Genomic DNA, 23053 nt, shown 5'->3' on the forward strand with positions numbered 1-23053 from the left:
TCTGACCAAGAAAATCAGATTTTTTTTCATATTCAATACGTCATTTAAAATTCATGATGACAGTACTATGTCATTTTAAGGCATCATAGACTATCCAATGAGTGTATGAAATTTGGAACTCTTGAGTACTTTTGTTAGCAATTGTGGAAAGGAATAAATAACCCTCTTGACAATGGAAGCTGATTGACATTTTTCTTGAAAATAATTTTGAAATAGGGACTTTTTTATATTGAAGATAATCAGTTTATAGAGTGCCTAAATTGGAGTACTCTTTCATGCCAAGCCTGTTCAGTAAAGTCTTTGTGTAGACCTGGTTTAATTAATTTATTCTACTATGTGCAAAAAACTGGATTTATGTGATTAGTTGAGAATCCATATCTGCTTGGAGTTCAGTACATTCTTAGAGGAGTTTAATTATTTTTTTAAGTACCAAAGATCTAGTCTTCACTATCACTAGCAGAAAAAAATATGAAGCAATAAATGACATTCCTGAGAACATACATTTTGTTTGACCCCCAGTGATCCTCAATATGTCCAAAGCACCACAGAAAAAAACCTATCAGTACAGTTATTTTACCAAGAGTAATTAAGTTATCAGGGCAGGATTCAGAACAACTGCAAAAGGCTTGGTGAAGGATGATTCAGATTAAGACAACGACATGAAATTCCAAATATTCTACAACAGGTACACTGCTGATTTTTATAAGATGTGTAAAGCCAACTGATGATTGACAAGAAAATATAAAAAGAAACTGAATGGCTATACATTATCTCCATCAGCAGGGTAAGAGCTTGGAAAGCCCTGCAAGATGAGAAGCCATGGTTTTAGAGACTACACATATCTTATCTTGCTACTTCACCCACTGAGCTCCATAGGAGGCTAGAGAATCACATAACGGGCAATTTTAGCCAGGTACATCCCAGGTGCAAAGCGATCCACAGTTCTTTGTATGTAGTATGTTGCTCTGATATTACTTCTCTTAGGTTTACACTCCCTTTTCTAGGCAGTAGAGGGGAATAAAAAGCTTGCTGCTGAGCTGGATGCAAAGGGGACAAATACACAGCATGCAGGTCAAGGACCATTCCATAAAAAAAGAAATTATGTCTTTATAGAATACTTCACTTCTTTTTTTCTGAAATACAATGCTTTGCTATATGCTGTATAAAAAAGACCTAAAGATAAGCCAACTTGAAATAGAAAACTGTTTAGAAAATAAAAGCTTTCTTTTCTAAGAGATACTTAAAAAGATATAAAGCAGAAAGTGGACTTGAATTTCTAACTGCAAACTAAAATCACTCAGCTTTCTTTAAGGTCAAGCCGGAAGTTAAATACCTAAGGCTAGTAGAGTCTGTGTTAGTACTTGAACTAACGCTCCACAAAGCTCTAATAGTACTCATAGTATAAAAACACATAGGTCAGAAGGTTAACAGTAATAAGAAAAGAAAATGGCTCTTGGGAAGGAAGTTCAAAAGTCAAGTTCCTTTGTCCTCTAAAGCAAAATGTCCTTTTTACATACGTCTCTACATATGATTTCTGCAAGACATAAGCAGTATTTGATGTTTTTCTGCCAATCTTTATTGTAAGGGATGCTGAAAGGTAAAGGAATCCTGGCACTCACAATGTCTAACCTGCTGTAAGATAAAGTATACAATGAAAAGAGAAAATCAGTTATCTATAGATGTGAGTTTTATACTGAGAAATACAATGGAAGAATTCCGTAACAGTGTTTTTTAGTTTCTTTAAGGCTCAGTCTATGAGTCTAAAAATTTAAAAAAAAGTATTATAGTGTAGGTCAGGTCCATGGCGCATTCAATTCTATCTTCCAGTTGCTCTAAGCACGTGAAATAGGAACAAACACAACCCTCATGAATATTATTGCTGACTATTATAATGAACAAAGTAAGATGGAGGTCTTATTTCAAATGCTAAGTGGAGTCCAGAGTCAGGTAAGAGAGCTACCTAGGGGGCAAAATTTCAGGAGGCACTCACTGTCAGGTATTTGCGGGGTCCTGAGAACGAGTGCCTTCTTACAGTACTAATGCCTCTCTTGCCTTATGCTTGTCCTGGCCCAGATGGTGTTAGTTACCTAAGGAAATCAGAAAAGAGCAGCAAAAGAAAACCAAACCAGAGCTGTAATTGCTGTGGCCTTCAAAGGAGAGGTGACAGGGTCAGATACACAGTGGGAAAAGACATAAAAGCAAAACATGGAAGTATGTGTAAGAGTAATAAGAGCATATCTCTTTCTGCCTATTCAGTCACCTACTGGGTGATTTCTTGCTGCATGACATTATTTTTGAAAATTGCACAAAAGACAGGGCTCATAAACCATCCAGTTAATCACCTCTTCATGCTTGCAAGAGTTCCCACTATTGTCTGTTAAACAGGTTTAGCACTTACTGACTTTTTTTAAGTAGCCACTTTTGTGGGTTAATTCTTGGTTTTAAGATTTACAATTATTTTGCTTCTCTGCTTTTCTTCTAGGGGAAATCTTTCATAGTTAGAAATCAACAGAGGATTTAGAACATTTCTTTGCCACACTGCTGAAAAGTTCATTCCCAAGTAGTTAATGTCAAACTAATCAGAAAATAATCAGTTACATAAGGAGAAGCCAACATAATAGTTGCATCACCAAACTGCAACTTTAAAAAAACCAGTTCTCTAATGAAACTTCAATACGTTAATTAGAATATAAACTTACGTTAAAGCTTCTGAGTAATTATAATGAGGAGAGACTCCTAGAAATTTCTGTACTTCATCCATCACTGTAGCAGGATCCATCCTTAGCTGTTGCCCATCAATAATTAGCAACTAAATTACCAGAGAAATTAAAAAAAAGACAATGCACATTGAGGATAGATGTGTAACTGTATAATTAAAAATTCGTGCACTCTGAATTTAGTCAATAAGAGACATTCTACTGAGGGCATTTGCATACATTGTTGTTAGACTTAACCAGACCAATCTCATTAATGACTTCGAATAAGAAATAAATCACACTGATTAAGTGTACTTAGGTTTTGTAATCTGAGAAGTCCCCAAAATACTATGAAAACAAAAAAAGCCATTTGAGGGGACCAAATGAGCTTAAGAAATGTGATTACACATCACAAATGGAAACCAAGTTTAAAATAGGCAAAACTGGTGTGCCTGGTTGGCTCAGTCAGTTGAGCATATGACTGTTGATTTTGGGGTTGTGAGTTCAAGCCCCATGTTGGGTATAGAGATTACTTAAAAAAAATCTTAAGAAAACCCCACCAACAACAGGCAAAACAATGATTACATCATTCAAGATTGGAAGGAGCACTGTAGAAAAGAAGAAAAGTTGTAATAAGACCAGGTGTAATGACACAGAGGACATGTCATTCTCCATGAGTCCATTCAAAGGAGTAGCACTGTAAAGTTTTAAGAAATACTTAGATAATCCATTTGGAGAAAAAGACAAGACTCCCAGAGAACCTGAATGTGGACAGAAGTTCTTCAACTGACTGAGGGGAAGAGTTTGCTTGTTACTCTAATGAGGGAGGGGTGTGGCCCAGAAGATAGAATGACAGGTGACCATAATGAAAGACCACAAAGAGTGCAGTGCAACTTCTGCTCATACCTCTTCTCCAATATTTCTATTCAGTCTAGACTGGCATTGTTCCCTAGAATGTTCTGTGACTATGGGCATTGTTCTATAGCTGTGGTGTCTAAAAGGTAGCTATGGAGCATTTAAAATGTGGCTAATGTCATTGAGAAACTAAATTTTTAATTTTATATATTTTTAGTAGAAATTTAAATAACCAGATGTGGCAGCAGCTATCACACTGGACAGCACAGTCCTAGATACACAAGCATACACTACGTCCGATGTGACTGGACTGCTTTAAGCTATCTAATGGAGGGGCTGAGTTTGCAATCTAGGTTGATGTCTAGCAAAAAAGAGAAGCAAAGAAGGCAAGAAAAACACAAAGCTCATGAAAAATTCAGCAAGGTGGTTCAAAGGGAAATAATGACACTTAATTAAGAAAAACATTATTTGCCTTGTTTGGTTAAGATGTTCTCAAGCTTTATTCACAGAATAAGAATCAGGGATATGAAGCTTTTGAAGCTCTTGACAATCAGGAAGGGTATGCACTGGAAAATACAGCAGGGAGAATTATCCTGAAATACTTTTAGAAAGAAAATTAAACAGTGTGTCTACCTCTGCCTAACTATTATTCCTTGCCACAGTCTTATTATTTACAACTAAGGAGTAAAAGCCAGTAATGTTTTAATGAGTAAAAATTTCCTCTATCCTGGAGGCAAAGTCATCAACTTAATGAGATTGTAACATGATGGAAATTCTTATTGCTCAATACCTGAAAGGGAGGGAAATAAACAAGCCATCTCTCGATGTGGCTGGCATACCACCCTGGGATCAAACATCTCTTCTGCAAGGCTCTAAGCTCGGAGGGTGCACGGGGACCAGCTGAGATCACTTCGTAAAAGCTGAACTTCAGAGCTGCAGGGTCTTCATGCGATCGCTGATGCTATGATGAAAAGGTGGATAATTAAACTAACTTGAACTATAGGCATGAATAATTAAAAACCAATCTCTGCGACAAGTCTCGAAGCTAAAGGAAGGAGTGACTCACTGCTGGAGAGTTATTTGTTTTGCAATTAATAAGGGATGAAAATGTTTGCTTGGAGCATCAGGATTTAAACTTATGACACTGATGAGGGAATATTTTTGAGAACTTATTTGGCGGAGGCTGAATTCTTATTGATAGGCTTCCTTAACTAACTTTACTGACTTGTTTTCTTAGTGTATATATTTATTCTGAATGTAAACTTTTGAAAGTTGCATTAATGCCCCCCTTTCAGCCCATAAGCAAACCATTTGTTATGTCCATTGAGTATCCATAATACACAAGCACTCTACTGGTTCTGCCACAGTCTTCCTCCATCTAGAATGCAGTTTTAGATTAGAAAAGCCCTACTGGCTATTTTAAATGGAAAAACTACCTAAAACTCTGACATGTACATTATCTGAAATGCACAGCTTTTATCATATACTACCTAGCATCTAAAAGCCAAGATTATTTTACCTAATGGTAACCTTCCTTTGTGATGAATCAGAATCATTTATTGTACAGAAATGCAGAAAGCAGCAATCCAAATAGGAAAGTGTTTCATAATGGCTCAGGCTGAGGCCCATGGGTTTGAAGAAATCACCTTTTCCCTAAATTGACCAATAAATATTCAGGCTTAGTGGTAGGTTTGTGGATGTTTACCACATCTAGTTGAATAGCAAATTTGCTGCAATTGAGATTCAAATTACTACACTACAAACACTACTAGACTTTGTTAAGGCCTGCATTTTGCCAGTACAGAGTGATTTATTTATAATATTTGGGACATTTTGTTAGCTTACAGCCTTGAAACCTCCTTTTATGGTAAATTCTCAATTTCTCTGGGGCTAAGTGGTTGCCAAGTTCCAATTTTCTTTTCTCTTTGAGTCAATTAAGGCTTATTTCTCTTTTCTCCAGATACCTGGTAGAAAAGGTAAAAGGCACAAAATCTAATCAGTCAATTTACAATTTGCTGTATACTATGATTTAAAAGATGGCTGTAGGAGTCTGGCGTCAATGCTTAGTGTGGAGTTGTGGATTTCGGCTTTCCAGGCTGTCTCACTTCCTATTATGCAGATTATTATCAATCTGCCTATCTAAGATTCCATCTGCTTTATTATGAGCTTTCCCCTACTCTGTCTCAGCCACAAAACCTTTCCTGACAATCTGTTCTTCCTTTTTGAATATGGAAAAACTACTTTTGTTAAATAACAAAAGGACCCAGTGCTGAGAAACTTTATTCTCTAATATTATAGATTGTCATGAATTATCTGTTTGAAATCCTATCAGTGGAAATGGAATGTACCACTCTTACCTGCAAGATCAGAGCTATGTGCATTCACTTTAGTACAGAGAAGCAGACTTAGTTCCAACCCAGGTGCAGGGTTTCAGATAAGGAGTTTTTGGTTTCGTTGTTTTGTTTTGGTTATTACCTTTGTCATTATGTGGTATCCTTCTTTGCCTTTTGTTACAGTCTTTGTTTTAAAGTCTATTTTGTCTGATATAAGAAGCATTGCTACCCTAGCTTTCTTTTTGCTTCTTTTGGCATGGTAAATGTTTTTCCATCTCTTCACTTTCAATCTGTATGTGTCTTTAGGTCTGAAGTGTCTTGCAGGCAGCATATAGATAGGTCTTGCTTTTTTATCCATTCAGTCACCCAGTGTCTTTTGATTGGAGCATTTAGTCCATTTACATTTATAGTAATTATTGATAGGTATGTACTTATTGCCATTTTGTTACTTGTTTTATAATTGTTTTTATAGGTCTTATCTGTTCCTTTCTTCTCTTGTCCTCTTCCTTTGTGGTTTGATGGATTTCTTTCTTATTATGCTTGGATTCCTTTCTCTTTATCATTTTGGGTATCTACTATACATTTCTGATTTGTGATTACCATTAGGTTCATATATAACATCTTATGCATATAGCAGTCTATATTAAGTTGGTGGTTGCTTGAGTTTGGACCCATCTTAAAAACACTAAATTTTTACTTCCCCCATCTTATGTATATGATGTCACACTTTTACATCCTTTTATCTTGTGAATCCCTTAACTGATTTTTGTGGATATAATTGATTTAGTCCTTTTGTGCTTTAACCTGTATACTGGTTTTATAAGTGATTAATCTACTATTTTTATTATACATTTGCATTTACCTGTGAAATTTTTTCTTTTCATAATTTTCTTACTCTTGATTATAGCCTTTTCTTTCCACTCAAAGAATTCTCTTTGATGTTTTTCAGAAGGCTGATTTAGTGGTGATTAATTCCTTTAACTTTTTTTTTTTTTTTTTGTCGGGGAAACAATCTCTCCTTCTATTCTGAATGATAACCTTGGTTGCAGGTTTTTTCCTGAATGTATTGTGCCACTCCCTTCTGGCCTACAAGGTTTCTGCTGAAAATCAGCTGATAGACTTATGGAGTTTCCCTTGTATATGACTGTTTTCTCTTGCTGCTTCAAAAATTCTCTTTATCACTACTTTTTTGCCATCTTAATTATTATGTGTCTTGGTGTAGACCTCTGGTTAGAAGCAATACTAGTCTAATACAGGTAAGGAGTTTCTGAATACAGCATTTCACATTTATCTTTATAGTTTCCAAGGAAATGGGACCCTTAGTCTATTTTTTTCAAAATGCAGATGTGTAGAAGCACATATGCACATCCAAATACATAATATTTTGTTATGTTTTCATTTCATTAATATATTTTATTCAATTAGTGCAAAATTAAAAAAAAAACTTGAGAAAGTATCTCCAGAAACAAAGAAAACTTTATCCACTTTTATGCAGATATAAAACTAGCAAATCTACTCTTTTATTGAGACCTGAGGTGGTTGCTATTGCTGCAAACCATCTCCCCTTCTTCATAGTCCCCTTCTTACCTGTTAGATTCTGTCTGTATTTTTCTTACCTGATACCAGGAATATGCTCGGTCTGAGGGGTCAATGAGGATGGTAATGATCTTTGCTTTCGGGACCAGAGAAGCTACTCTTTTAGGAGCTTCCTCTGAGTGGAAGTAATTGGCACTCTTTTCAAACAGAAAGTCAGTGGTGACATTAGATGGGACTGGGAAGAAATCCATATACCTAGAAAAGAAATATTTCTCAAAATAAGACTGGTTTATACTCATACTCTGGTGACTGTAGATGTCACAGGTATCCCACAAATCATTTGTTTCCTAAACAAAAGCCTTTTTCTATAAGGCATCTGTTCTATACAGTTTGCAAGGGAAAAGTGTATAGAACACTAATAATGTATTTAGAGAATGCTTTTCTAAATACATTTTCTTTTTGTTTTGCTTACTATCAGAAAAAAAAAAGGTATGGGAGATAGCAAAAATGTAGACACAGAATGATCAAACTGGAACAATAATCATCCTAACTATATAAAATGTATCTAAATGCAGAAATACTTTACAGAGAAAAATGTGTGAGTGCTGAACCAAAAGGAAAATTTGATCAAAACAGATGATATGTTCAGTTCAAAGACATTCTAAAAGGACTTAGACAAAATGTTTTTAACTTCCATCACAAGTGAAATAATTTCCTTCTCACTAATGTGGTGCTGTGGTTGCATTCAACTATAAAATGTTTAAGTGCAGAACACATCTGGTGTAAACATTGCCTATTTGCTTAACATTTTTTCCATTTAGAGCCATTTATATTCTTTAGAATATTCATAAAATTTTAAAAAGTATGTACATATCTCTATAAAATCCTATCAAATTTCCCAAGGTCAGGTCCTATATCCTTAAGTGGGGTGAGAATGTAAATCACCAGCAGAATGAACATAGGAATAGCTAAAGCCTTACGCACAGAAATGTAAGACATAACAGAATTTGTATAATGTCTCATCTGTACAAAAGCTGTCAAATATAAACTAATTCAGCATGTGATGACAGATATTTCTGAGGGACTAAGGGACAACTTTTAAAGGAAAAAGAGCCTTTTTTGGAGAGCACGTGCAAATTTAACTTCTAGGGTTTCTTACATTTGATCATAATGGCTTCATCCTCCACTCCCACCCTCTTCAGTTCATAAGCCATCATGACTTTGGGCTACCAAGATAGGGTAGTTCAGTAGTTACTGAGCAAGAGAGTCATTAGCATTTCTGTGATGACTTCTTTATGCAGTACGTTGTTTTCTTTTAGTCATCTCACACGATAAAGCTTCTGGTAGGATTCCAGTTGTTAACATATTGCAAAGTTTGGCTGGTACAACAAAGTGATGTCTTGAAACTCAGGGCAGTAAAGAAATCCTTTTATGTTTTCTGGAAATTGCCTTGGTGATATGTCATTCTGGCATCCTTTTAGGGGGAAACAGATATATAAAAATTTCTGGAAAGTTTGATCTGCTGTTTTGGTGTATAGTCTATTTGTAGAAAGTGCCACATTTTAAGATATTTCTTAAGTTAGATGCTCACCCTGGTTCCAGAGATGCTAAGGTTATCCCAAGTGTCTAGTGATACCTTATTTGGTCCAAGCTTGTCTCAGCCTTGCTTATTCTGAGAAAGGCTCAGAAAATCACAAAAGAAGGGCAGAAGGTATTGAATTCTGAGTAACTTTTAGTTTCTAAAAATGGTCCCACTTTCCCAGCAGTCCTCTCTATACCTGTAACAGTTTAGACCTTAAAACCCTCTTCATGCAGTTCTGGATCTTGGACCTATAATGTATTGATTTTGCCTGGCCCCAGAGGCTCATGGAAAAAGCAGGGGCCAGTTCTTGTTTGCCAGTATGCCCACATTTTTCTAGTGTAGTGGCTGGCACTTAGAGGCACTTGTAAAATGTCTGGTGAATGAACAGGTAAATAAGAATTCAGCTTCATATTTTCAGGGTACAAATAGGTAACATCTGGGGAATATGAATTCAGATTATCTAAAGAACTGGTGAGCAAACTAGAGTGTAAACTACTCTAGTTAAAAGTGAATGCCTGCCTCGTTTAAGCTTGGCTACTTTCATAATATCTCACCATCTTTTTTTACTGAAAGATGTGATTTTTGCAATATTCCACATTTATTTGTTACTTGGGTTGACTGTGAGTATTTCTAAGTGATTTAACTCACAGCTAGATCAAGACATTTAGAAGTTCTAAGTGCTAACAGGATTTTAGGGCTCCCCAAGTACCAGTCCAAGCCTTCACTTCATCCCCATGTAATTATAAAAAATAATACCAAACCACAGAATATAAAATTTAAGTGTCTGTATGAATCAAACATTTCTCTTGATCTCCTGATTGTGAATGTTGGCTATTTTACCAAAGATGGAGTGTTCTCATTTTCATCTGCCCTACTTTGCTTTTGTCCTCAGCTTGTGTTTAGGTTGCCTGTCAGTTAAGGCAGCCCTGGTTTTCCCCAGTTTTCTAGGAAAAGCAGTTCCATGGGTCCAGACTCACTGTGCCTGTGTTAATTCTGTAAGCCACCTTGGCATGCTGAGCCCTACTATCAAACTCTTCCACTTTATGGCTCTGTGGTCCCAAAGGGACTGTGGAGGTGCTGACACTTCACAGAGAGACACGGCCAGCCTGAGGACCGTGAATACATCTGACATCATTGACAGCAAAGCCAGAGTTACTGATAATAGACTGACATTTGCAGGTACTTTTGTTACTTGTGTTGTCTTTTATAAACATATAATTTGTCAATGCAAAAGTGTTTGCAATTGAGGTGTTTTTAGTGAGTTGCACTTAAAATCATTAGCTTTCTACTTATTTATGTCATCTTTTATAACAGGACTTTTTGTCCTGTTATAGTGCCTTATATACATTACTGACTTCTGAACAACTTTTTAAAAATTGATTATTCTTACAGATATTCTTTTTTTTTAAGTTTATTTATTTATTTATTTATTTAGAGAGAGACAGAGAGAGTGAGCAGGGGAGGGGTAGAGAGAGAGGGAGAGAGAGAATCCCAAGCAGGCTCTGCACTGTGAGTGAGGAGCCAGATGTGGGGCTGAAACTCACAAACTGTGAGATCATGACCTGAGCCTAAACTAAGAGTCAGACGCTTAACTGACTCAGCCACCCAGGCACCCCTTTTCTTAGAGATATTCTTAAATCCCAGGGAGTTCAAGTATTGCATTCCTCTCCACTTTTTTCTTTTTTTAAAGTAGGCCTCACACCCAGAGTGGAGCCCAGTGTGGGGCTTGAGCTCACCACCCTGGGATCAAGACCTGAGCTGAGATCAAGAGTCGGACGCTTTACCGACTGAGCCATGCAGGCACGCCCCCCCCCCCCCCCACTTTTAAAGCAGCTTTTAATCACTCCCTTTAGTCCTAATGTTAACATATTTTTATTCTACTGTACACAGGCATATATATTTGAGTCAGTGGTCAAATAGCAGCTGAAGTGGTTGATGCTTTCTTGGTTCTCACAGTTGTTATTTAACACAATACAATTAATCAATATCACGCCCTGTTTGAAGAGTTGGCAGTGAAATATACTGCAGTTAGAATATATGTAATTCCTAGTAGGTGCTCAAATTATCCTCAACTCATTTCTTTTCTTTCCATTTGGACCACACACAAGCAACTCTTGAGGGGGGGTGATATGAAATTGAGATCATGCAATTTGACAACAGAAGTTAATATATAACAACCCTTTATGCTAAAATACATGCAAAATGTTTATGCTCATGCCCTAGAATTATTATATAAATTCCATTCTTTCATATCACTTTCTGCCTAGAATTTCTACCTTAACAGCAAGACTTGCAGATATATTTTGTGATTAACATGTTAATTTGCAACATATATTCCTACTATATTTTTATATTTTGTATGTATTTGACATTTTAACTTTTATTTTTAATTTAACTATTTTCCTTGCATGGTTGATATAGTTCTTATTTCAATTCAAGACCAAAAATTAAATATTGCTGATAGCTTTATTTCACTTATTTCATTTATTTCATTCTTCATGAAATATACACAAATTTCTAGTTCTATTTATTTATTTTTTTAACCTAAAATGCCAAAGCAAAATAAAAAAATATATAGAGGGACTGTAGCATCACTTTAATGCAAAGTGCACAGGAAGAGAAAGCTATGAAAGTGTTTTAAGAAGAGAGAGGAATGAAATTTCTGGGTGTTACAGTATTTCTCTAACTTCGTATCTGTAATAAGCATCAAAGATAATTAATGCAAATTCAGATTACATGTGGGCCTCTTGAAGCAATGAGTCCCATAACAAACTGAGAAAAATTTCTTGTGAATAATTTCTGTGCTTCTTCATTTTATTGACTCCATTTCCAAGGTACAGAGGATAACTTTTATTTGTGGCTACAAGCTTCTATGTTTATAAATATTAGCACTAATTTTTATACTGTGCATAGTATATATACTTTTAGATTTATACTAATAACCCATCTTACCAATCAATCCCCCTGTGGTAGTTATTTCTATTAAAGAACTGTACCTCCTCAAAGGTTTTTGGGCTGGGGGAGTTACTAAAGATGGAAGGATGCATAACCAGGAACAAATACAAAGCAGTGGTTCCTGAAAAGACAATAGAGGTTTAGAAATTAATTAAATGAAAACAGATTCCTACCATTAGCATTTCAAAGTCATTAATATACTAAGTATTGTAATGATCCAAACAGATACATATTAGTACTCCTTGAATTAAACTGAATAGGTAATCAGCATTTTAAAAGAAGCATATTGGAAAAATGGAGTTAAGTGTGATGTGAGAAAAGGCTTGTTGCAGGGACTAGGAGAACTGGTTTTTGACCTCATCTCAATCACTGATTTGGTCTGTGACTTGGCTTTTAGCTTGGCTTTTTTGGTGGGAAGTCACCTGCCTTGCTTATTTCATAGACTTTCTCTGGGGATGAAAAGATATATTGAACCTGAAGATATTTTGGTATTAATAAAGCATTATATGAATGAAAGACATCATTATTTAATAGAAGATATTACATCACTAAAATCATGTAGCTGAGTTCTCCTAGAAGTTCTTCCTAAGGCCTATGAAAGCTGATTAAATTTGAGACACAATTTAAACTTTCAACACGTTTGTTTAAATTTGAATATGCTTACTTAAAAATGTGATATCAAAAATAGGTTTTTGGAAAAAAATTGTGTCCTTTCTTAGTGATATAACATAAAATTTGCAATTTGGAAAGAGAATGGCATATCACAAGTGCCCATATGGATCTGTGGCTATTGGGGATCAAGAGTATGATTTTTTTTCCAAAATGAGCAATGTCATAGACTGTAAAATTAGTGTTTTAGAGCCTAAATTATGAGCTAAAGGGTACAGATTAGGTTGCTACAAGAAAAAGACAATCTGAGTTCAGTTTGCCTAAAATTTAACCACATGCTTGCTGTAATTGTAATTGTGTTTATAAAATCATACTATTAAAATACTTCGGTCTTCTTAAGGCTCTAGTTTCCACTTCTCTGTTCTAATGTGGTTTATATCATTATACAATCTGATGGAGCGGGACCTGTGAATTATACTCTAGGTCAATAATAGCTAGCAGTGGTCTTCAGACATGGCCTTATAACATTTCTCTCACTTGGAGAAATTACTTTCTGATTTTGCTTAGTAATAATGTCATGTTGCCATCTGTATTAAATTTTGAATTTTCTTATCTCTCTGACAAGCTCTATTTAATATTGTACTTAAATCTAGTATATCAACACAACAGAAAATTTGTTAAAATAACTCTGTCAATAGCAAAATTGTCTAAAACAATGAATTGAAAGAGGCAGTGTTTCTAGATTATATCTTAGCCAAACTATGAACATTTTATCTATACCCATGGGTACCTGTGAGGAATGAAACATAGTAATCTATGATATACAAAATAAAAATGCTCTTCACAAGCTTGACCTAAAACAGTGGTTCTCACACTTTAGCATGCCTTAGACTAACCTGGAGGTCTTGTTAAAACACAGAGAATCGAACCCTATCCCAGAGGTTCTGATTCAGTACACTTTGAAAATCACAACTTAAAAGAAATGTGTAACAAAATCTAAAACTTATTTGGGGGAAAAATGTTCCATTACTTGAAATCCGTAGTAGAGTAAAGCTTTCTTGAACATGGTGTTTAGAGTCAGGTAAATTCTAGGATCAGGATTCTATTTCTAACACTTATCAATTATGTGAATGTGAACAAAAATATCTAAGCTGAGACTTAGTTTTCTTTATCTGTGTAGTGGGGGAAAAATACTTAGCTATCAGGGTTTTATGAGGGTCAAGTAAGACAATCTGTATAAAAGTACCTAAATAGCTTCATATCTCAATATTAGTATTTTTTAAAATAACAGCTTTTATGAGATAAAAATTCAATAATGCATTTAAAAATTGAAAAAAAAAGTCTTTGTGAGGATAGGAAGTATGACCATTATAATGTGAAAAAAGAAAAGAGAATTAGTTCCTTTCTTAGATCAACTGAAAGCATTCTTTTCTGAATTTTATTTTTAAGAATTGTATTCAATCATATTGTTTGCTTTTAATAGCATGACCAGCAATAATAAGACAAACTGAAAAAATAGACATGTAATTGTTTGCATAGTCAGTAAAAGGTATCATATAATTTATCAGTGGTCAGAAAATTGTTAGATTGCGGTTTCTGAACTCTGTCTTTACCTACACTTATTCTTGGGTCTGAATAACCTGTCCTATGTGTGTGTGTTTGAATGTGTTTAATGTGTGTATGTATGTAAAACAACCACCTAATCACAGACACACACATTCAAATAACCATCCATAAAGCTTCAGTTTTATTTTTTGTCAGTTTCAACACTAAAAATATTTGAATATGCATAAGAATATACATCTATGCAAAATTATTCAGAAAAATGCTTCTGATGATACTAAAGTTAAAATGAAGCTATTTAATTTTTATGTAACTGATGAGAAGATATGTTTATCCTTTTAAAACATCAACTTCACAAAATATTGATATACATAGTAACATGGATGAATCTCAAAAGCATTATCTTAAGTGAAAGAAGTCAAATGCACAAGACTGCACATTTTACTCTTCCGTTTATATGAAATTCTAGAAAAGCAAAACTATGGTACCAGAAAGTAGTTTCCTGTGACTGAGGATGGGGGAGGGGCATTGACTGCAAAGGCACATGGGTGGAGAAACTTTTTAGGGAGACAAAGTGGGGTTTTTTTGGTTTTGTTTTTGAGACAGAATGTTGTGGTGGTTACACAACTGTGTACAATTGTCAAAATTCATCAGAATTTTCATTTAAAATTGGTGACTTTTATTGCATGTAAATTATACCACTACAGAACTGGGAAAAAAATTAGTTTCCATAAAAAGGAGATAAAAAATTTTCTTCCAAAGGTAAATGTCATATATAATTGTAACATAAACATTTGGAAACACAACTGAGTTTAAGATGGCAAGTACTGATTCTTCCATCTGACCATGATTTTTAAATGTCTGCACATCTAGCATGAAACAAGAGGCAGCCCTTCCTGCAGGGCTTTCTGAGTGAACTCGATATGCCATGCTTCAGAGAGACATGATCAGTAATGACAGTGGGAGTTCGCTGAAAAGACTTTACTTTAGATATTTTTCTAGCTGCCTCTTGACTTTAAAATACATAAGGCCAAATGAAATAAACAAGGACAAGAAAAGTATTTATTATATTCATTATTGTTTTCAGATTGATATTGGCAAATGGGACTAAGAGAAAATGAATAGGCTAACCTCTCTGTGTACATTACATAAAATTTTCTCCAGTTATTTTTAGAGAAATGAGGAGACGGAAGGTATTCCCCTTAGAAAGGGATATGGTTGAAATGGCTGTTTTCTGTGAAGCCAGAATCCGAGAGCCCCAAATAATTTATCATGCAGGAAAGAGCATGGATATTTGGCATTTTAAAGCTTCCACTGGGTTTCATTTTAATACTGATTCTTAAAGAAACAAGAAGTTTATGGGGAGAAAAAATTGCATGCCAATTTAAGAAAAGGCACAAAAATTGCATGCCAATTTAAGATTTCTCCTGGGTATGAGTAAATGCCTTTGTTAGCACAAAGTTTTGTTTATGTCTGGAATTCTGCTTGTCAAACATCCTTTAGATTTTTAGGAAACAGTCATCTCTGCAAGAAATAGTTTAGAGATAAACTATATCAGGAAGATGGCAGGAAGAGGCTGTTTTTCTGGAAGGGATTTATTATAAAGAGTTATCGATACTTATATGTGTTTATCTCGACTTTTGATGAAATCCTGTCAGTCACTTTTTAAACATGTTAAACATTTAAAAACGTTAACATTTTTAAATTAAGGTCTTTGGCAAAAAAGGAATATTTGCTACCAAATTGCTGGATATTCAAACAGTGTGACATTTATTTTCATCTTTTTCACTTTAAAAAATTCCTTGACAAGCATTTAAATACATTATCAAGCTAAACAAACATTATGTCAGAGAACCAATGTGTTATTCATCCATCAGTATATATAGGAATTTTGAAAACTGTTTATGACAAGAACTCACTGTCTAGTCATCAGGAATTTTATACTGTTTGGTTAATCATAACAAAAAGCTCTCACCAGTTTTCTGGGGTCCTATTACCAAGAATTTTGGTAAACGATCACAGGTTTTTTCTTTAGACCAAATGTCTCTGTGGCGTTTGTCATCACAAGGATTCTAAATGGGAGAAGAATACAGAGATGTATTTTTTGATAAGTGGCCACTATGCTAGAGTTTTTCAACTTCTGTCCTTGAAAAGATATTCCAGGAAGCAAAGCTATGCGACTTCTTTTAAATGAAAGCTTTGAAGTGGCATCATGGAAGCTTTCAAGTAACCCTTTCCATCCTGAACCCTTTCCATCCAACCCTTCCATCCTGAAGTTGAGTGTCTACTGAGGGGTTGGGGGGAGGGGAGACAACCTCATAGCACTGAGATTTAGTATTTTTTCTGCTTTTGGCCATTCTACATCTTAATTGTGTGTTTGTGTGTGTGTGTGTGTGTGTGTGTGTGTATGTGTGTGTACATGTGTGTGTTTTAAAATAGTGAGCTCCAATGTAGTGTGGGGCAGGGACTGTGCTTCCTGCTAACCTAAAAGAAGATACACTCTAAGCATTCCATAAGTAATTGAAATACAATGTGTAAGATTTTTATTCTAAATAACTTTGAGCTGTTTTGCTGTGCTTCAAAGAGATACAGATCTGGCCATAATGATACTATTTAAAGAGACAGCAGATTCCTTTCAGATATATATTACTATAACTTTGCAGAGTATGATTCTAAAAAGCACTAAATTTCAGCAAAAGGGTAAAATGAAGGTGAAATACTATCTTAGGGATCTGCTTTTGGTGTATAGTACATAAACCAAACCCACCATGCAAGATGTATCTAGAACATCCATAATTTCCACTGCGAAGTGCTCATTATGTGAAGACTTAAAAGTTCCCTTTAATGCTACTTCAGATATAGGCAATCAGGACAGCACTTCTATTCAATTAATACTACATATGTGTGCAGTTAAAGGAACTTTCTGCTTATTTACAATAAGCAACAGATGGTATGACTAATTCTTTTTGGCTGCTGTTAAAAAAAGTTGTTTCAAACCTGTCACCTAAAATAATAATGATTTCAGTTTAAAAGTAAGGTGTTAAATCAGCAGGAAAATTGCATGTCTTTCCAGTGGCTAACATTTGGTGATATTATGCAGTGGTTAAGGAAGAAAGATGTGCATTATAGTAACTGCAAAGTACTATATAGTGATAATTCCACAACCACTGACTTTCACATACTGAAATGTGTAGTTATGTCTCTTCTTGGAGTTACCTGTTCGTGTTCAGGTGGTAATTAGCTCATGTTCAAAGCTGAATGCATTGAGTATGTAGTTCAGATCTTGCTGCAACCTTCTCCTTCTGATGATTGTTATCACTGTGCCATCAGCTCTATTAGCAACTCTCTAGTAGCTCAGTAACTCTCATTTAGAACAGTACTGAAGAGCACAGCCTCTGGAGCTGGATGGCCTGGAACTGATTCCCACTCTGTCACACAGTGGCCTTGTAAAGGTGTCTTAGCATTTGCCTGCCTCGGTTTCTTCATCTATAAAATGGGATCATAACTATACCTACCACACAGGGTAGTTTAAGGATTAAATGAGTTAACATGTAAAGAACCCAATGTGACACATAATAAGCACCAAATAATTATTTGCCATGATTATTACTTTCCCCAGAGTACGGAGTAGGCAGTTTAAGTTCAAATTATGTTTCTGCAATTCTGGGACACATGAGCATGTATGCTTTGAAATCTGGGTTATGCCTAGAACAGTTTGCATATGCCATGTGTGTGTGATATTTTTTCTTAAAAAGCTCAGTAATTTTGCCACCCAACACTTTTCCCATATCCAAAGTAATTCCCAACTAATACTTTTGAAGGCTGCCCATATTCTCCAGCTGCTGGTGTACCCCGTGGTTCAGAAAGCAGACATCAGTTCTGAACTCTTCTCCCCTATCCCTCTGATGTTATTTAGTCATTAGAGATATAAGATGTGCTCTAGGAGGACTAGCTGGCTACTTGCTTAGCATACAACCTACTTACCATTCTTCTACTCTTTTCAGCCTATTGCAGTCTGCAAATTGATCCCCTGCTCTTGACTGAAAACATGACTCCATTGAACCCCCCACTGAGCTTGTAGAATTTCATAATTTCTAATGGGCATAGGAACAGAGAATTTGGCCCACTACGAAGCAATAATACAAAACTGCAATTCAGGAGGAAATAGTTTCTCAAATCTACCAACATTTCAAAAATGTAGCCCCCTCCCCACCCCAGATGCCTTCACTTTTCAGATAGGATTATATAAAATTTGTTTATGGAATTACTTAATTATACTAATTATTGAACAAATATTACCTGCCAGAGAGGGTCTTTTTGATCAGGAAAGAGCTCAAAATACTTGTGAGCCAGCTGCGCTGGAGGCAGAGTCTGAAGTCGCAGGTTCGTCCAGGTCTGCATGAAGTTGGCCAGATTAACAAAGGTATATAGTCCCAGCCGGTCATTCCCATAATTGGACAGATGTGTCATGAAAATGCTGATCTGAAAAAGGCAAATGAACTTCAGTGTAAACACAAGTTATTTCAACCCTAGGGGGAGGTGCAATCATAGCAATGCTAGTTTTTAAGTGGTCTTTGCACAGGGTTTAAATTCATGACATGTTTTGGAACTGTGGACATATCCCAGATACTCTCATTATATTAATGCATATTAGAAGATGTGTTATTAGTAAGACGTGACCATTTTTTTCTGAGGTTTTAACATATTTCATAATAAAAAACAAGTCCAACTGCCATATATCCATGTTGGTGCAATTAGTTGGATGCTGAATAATGTCCTAGATGCTCACACATAATGGCTTCATGTTATGCGACCTATTCATACTTTGTGGCAGCAGAATCTCTGGAGGTTGGGATTTTATAATTTGAGTCTACTTAATTTGGCTTTTAATGTAGTACTTCAAATTAAAGAATATAAATAATCAATGTATCACCAATATTAGCATTAAGTGAATATCCTCTGATTTGTATTTATTAAAGGCCATAATTCCAGAGGACTAGGGACTAAATTTTTACTAAAATAAGTATTAACTATTTTCCATCAATAACACTGTCAAACCCTTTTCCATATTCAGTGAGTGTACTATTTCCAGCATCAAATACCTCCTGTAAGACAAATTTTCAATGTTTGGCTAGATAAAATCAACTCTTCCTATGGAAGCAGCTGACCTAGATTGAATCCATGCATCGAAAACAAAATCACAGTATTTTCTTTATAATAAATGTAAATTCTGTAGGTTTGATTAAATTGGTCTGGAATGCAGAATGGGCTTTTTAAAAGCCACTGCTTCAAGTGAATACAAATAGTTTTTGTTGGTGAAGTGTTGACAAACGGAAATAATTCTGCATGAGATTTTCAATGGCAAAGAAACCATTGTCTCATTTATGCTGCTATAAAAAAGATCATAAAAATAATTCATGTGATAATAGTACTTTCCTAAAATATATAATGTCATGTGAATGAATAGTAATAATAGTTATTATAATCATCATAATAATGAATATAATGGGTTCATTCATTAGAGACTGAAAGAAATATTCAAGAAAATTTATTGAGGTAAAGTAGCAGAGATGAGGGAATGGTTATATTAAAACTGGATACAATGAATTAGAAAAAAATCTAATTACTTACAACTATGAATAAGAGGAAACAGTGATATCCTTTATTCTATAGAATAAGTCCTGCTGGCTTTCATATGAAAAGCTTCAACTGTGATCAAGGATATTTAATTGTATTTCTATTCACTCTGCCTGAACATATATTAAATCTTAGAACTTTCACAAACAAAATACTTTGAGGGTAACTTTAAATAGCTACCAGCAGACTGATGTAGTCATGAAATTAATAAGTAAGACTTTTATTACCATTTTGGGTATTTCTGAAAAATGAGACTTTTAAAATTTAACCTTCTGGTTATTTTTATAGTAGCTTCAATTCTATGACTTTTGTTTCCCTTCCTTTTCTCCAAAATGTATCAAAAGTCAGTTGTTGAGAGACTTAAGAAAATCATGCTTACATGTGTAAGTTCTTTTCTAATGTTTGTTAGAGGCAGTCTCTCATCATTCATATTAAAAACTACACTTTTCAGTATAGCTCAACAACAATAGCAAAATGATACTTCAAGTTGTCTATTATAGGAAAAATTTTAATACCATATAATATACATATATATATTAACTCAGCCACTAGTTCAAATTTTTGCTTTATTTATGAGAGATTTGTCAATGTATCTATGTGTCTATATTTCACTTGAATAACATTTGCAGTGGGCATAAAATGGGAAATATGGAGATGTTGTGTGAATTTGTGGTACCAATACATTCGACCTCCATTTGAATTTACTTTACAACCCAGAAAACATTTTATTCTGTGACATTTAAAGCAGAGTGTCATTGTTTTTACCTATATGAGTATAGAAGGTAAAAAAAATGCTACTCTTTCTCTCTCTTTTTTTTTTAATGTTTATTTATTTTTGAGAGAGAGAGAGGGCGGGGGGGGGGGAGAGAACATGTGTGGGGGAGGGGCAGAGAATGAGGGAGACACAGAATCTGAAGCAGGCTCCAGACTCTGAGCTGTCAGCACAGAGCCCGACGTGGGACTTGAACCCACCAACCATGAGACCATGACCTGAGCTGAAGTCAGACACTCAACCAACTGAACACCCAGGTGTCCCAGAAAAAAAATGCTACTCTTTCTGGTAAAAACAGAGGCATTTCAGAATGAGTTATGAACTAGTTAATGACATTGCTTTTCCTGAAAGTTGGCAAGAATTAAGGTAATACTTATAAGGTGTTGAACTTAATCCTGTAAAAAAAAAAAAAGCCACTTAGCCACCAGTCATGCAACCTTCCTCAGGTTTTCAATTCTATTTTTGTATATCTACTTTACCATAATGCAAAGTGCACCATAAGCAAAACGACTGTTTCAAAGTGATGGTTTTGTAATGTGTGTTACCTCACGACTCATTTAGACTTTGGACTCAAGCCTGGGGTTTGTTTTGTTCTTCTAAGAAATAGAAGGCCATAAAGGGAACATAATTGGTCAGGACATAAAATAATTTATTTTTAAACTTTGCTTTTTTTGGTGTGTATGTGAATTACAATGCTCTCTCTATACATGGAATATTCTATATCTCTTGCTGCACATGTAACCTCTCCAAGTTGTCTTTATTAATTTTTACTTAGGAAGGTATGCACAATAAACAACAGGGCTAGTGAGAATGGACATATAGTGACACTGTTTTGGTAAAATAATTAGCTTGCTATCCAGACAGTATTTCTTTCTTATTCCTGTTCTGACCAAAGACAACTATAATGTCACTTTATTTCTTGGCAACTGTTTCTGCATGGAATAGAAAGACACGAAGCTTGAAAAGGTTACCAGTTCAGGGAAAATAGACATTAGTCTTTCCCTAAAGAGGATGCCTTTATAACTTTAAGAGTGCTTCAGAACTAAGGCTTGATTTGTTTGCCTTTTTAAAAAGGATAAATGTATCACAATAAGTTATCTTTATTATACATGCAAGATACAATAAGAAATAAAATGTCAAAGAAGTTACAATTACATTTCTACAACAGTTTTTGCTACATGCATATTATAAGTAATTAGTTGTTACCAAAAAGACTAATTAGCTGCTTAAAACTCAACTTATTGGAAACTCTGCCAAAGGTACAAAATTTATCTAACAGATGAAAACAACTCTTTCTAGCCTGATAGACACAGACATCTATAACAACATACTTACTACGATGATTTTTCTGTAAAAGGCAAAAGGTAAATGCCAAATATCATATACACTGGTATTTATGAGAGAGAAAACAGATATCATTTGTAAAAGCGTGGCTAAGAGAAAAATGGGGGAGGCTTTATCTACACTTTACAGCCTCAGCCATGTGAATCTAGTAAGTTCCAGCCAGGTATTGGAGATACATGAATCACTACCAAGACGAATAAGGAGCAAAACATTGGTCCCGGTGCAAAGGCAGTTGGCAATGCAGTAATGTTTCTTTTGAGAAGGTCAGGGGGAGAGGAGAGGAAATAGGGGTGTAAAAAATGTGTTACTTATAATATTTATTATAAACTATGCCATTTATGACTAAATCCACATTTTTCTTATCCTACTACCAGATGCTCTGCCTGGTTCTGGGTGTGTAAATATAAATATCATGCTCATTCTTGTTAAGTGTTGTTTGTGAAAAATTAAGAATTCAAAAGGCACAAAGGAATTTACAGTGAAAAAAGTCTTCCCACTTCTCTTCTTAAGTCAACCAGTTTTGTTTTGTTTTGTTTTGCTGTCCTTCCAGGTGACCAAAGGTTCAAAAGCCTGAACATATGTAACAGATTACTCAGGAAGTTTATCAAAGTTCAGATCACCAGAACTTACACCCAGTGATTCTGATTTGCTAGGTCTGGAGGGTGTCCTGCTACCTGCATTTTAGAGAATCATCCCTAGTTGTCTTGATGCAGGTATTGTTGAAATATAATTTGAGGAAAACTGGCCAGTCCCATTGTTTATTCCCGTAGGAAAGAGTCCATTCACCAAAAGCGATTGGCTTTTCTGTAGTGGTCCTTTTGAATACATTTTAAACACAAACATGTCCTGTTAAGTCCATAAATATGTTTCAACATCCTAGACACATAACTATCCCTAGCACAAAGAACAATTGTTAAGTGTCCTTGGCCTCTTGATGGTTCCTGTAATGTTGACATGTGTGGGGATGCACAGAAAATTGCTAAAAAAAAAAAAAAAAAAAAAAAAAAAGATCTGGTCCACATAGACATGTGTAATTGGTTCCTAATTCCCCTTCAATCCTGTGTTTATTTTATTATTATTGTTTTTTAACCTGAGCAAAATTCTTCTCCATTTCCATATGTACCTCTCAGATGCATATTGCCTTTTAACTTCCCTACTTAAAAGGCTGTCT

At 35.1% G+C, this 23053-nt stretch overlaps 1 protein-coding gene and 1 long non-coding RNA gene across 2 annotated transcripts in view; one reads left to right on the forward strand and one right to left on the reverse strand.

The window, feature by feature from the left end:
* LOC109248620 (uncharacterized) overlaps positions 1–23053 on the forward strand; it is a 249515-nt gene that overhangs the window by 187911 nt on the left and 38551 nt on the right. The gene's annotated exons all lie outside the window — the stretch shown is intronic.
* LOC109248590 (bifunctional heparan sulfate N-deacetylase/N-sulfotransferase 3) overlaps positions 1–23053 on the reverse strand; it is a 182764-nt gene that overhangs the window by 15051 nt on the left and 144660 nt on the right. Inside the window, exons 7-12 of the mRNA XM_053901285.1 lie at positions 18429–18611; positions 16105–16201; positions 11955–12078; positions 7501–7675; positions 4342–4512; positions 2700–2809 (exon numbers count right to left, since the gene is read on the reverse strand). Of these exons, the coding sequence (XP_053757260.1) occupies positions 2700–2809; positions 4342–4512; positions 7501–7675; positions 11955–12078; positions 16105–16201; positions 18429–18611 (860 nt within the window). The remainder of the gene's footprint in view (positions 1–2699; positions 2810–4341; positions 4513–7500; positions 7676–11954; positions 12079–16104; positions 16202–18428; positions 18612–23053) is intronic.

This window comes from Panthera pardus, unplaced genomic scaffold, assembly GCF_024362965.1.
Source record: "Panthera pardus isolate Hobbes unplaced genomic scaffold, ASM2436296v1 HiC_scaffold_13, whole genome shotgun sequence".
Taxonomy (NCBI): Eukaryota; Metazoa; Chordata; class Mammalia; order Carnivora; family Felidae; genus Panthera; species Panthera pardus.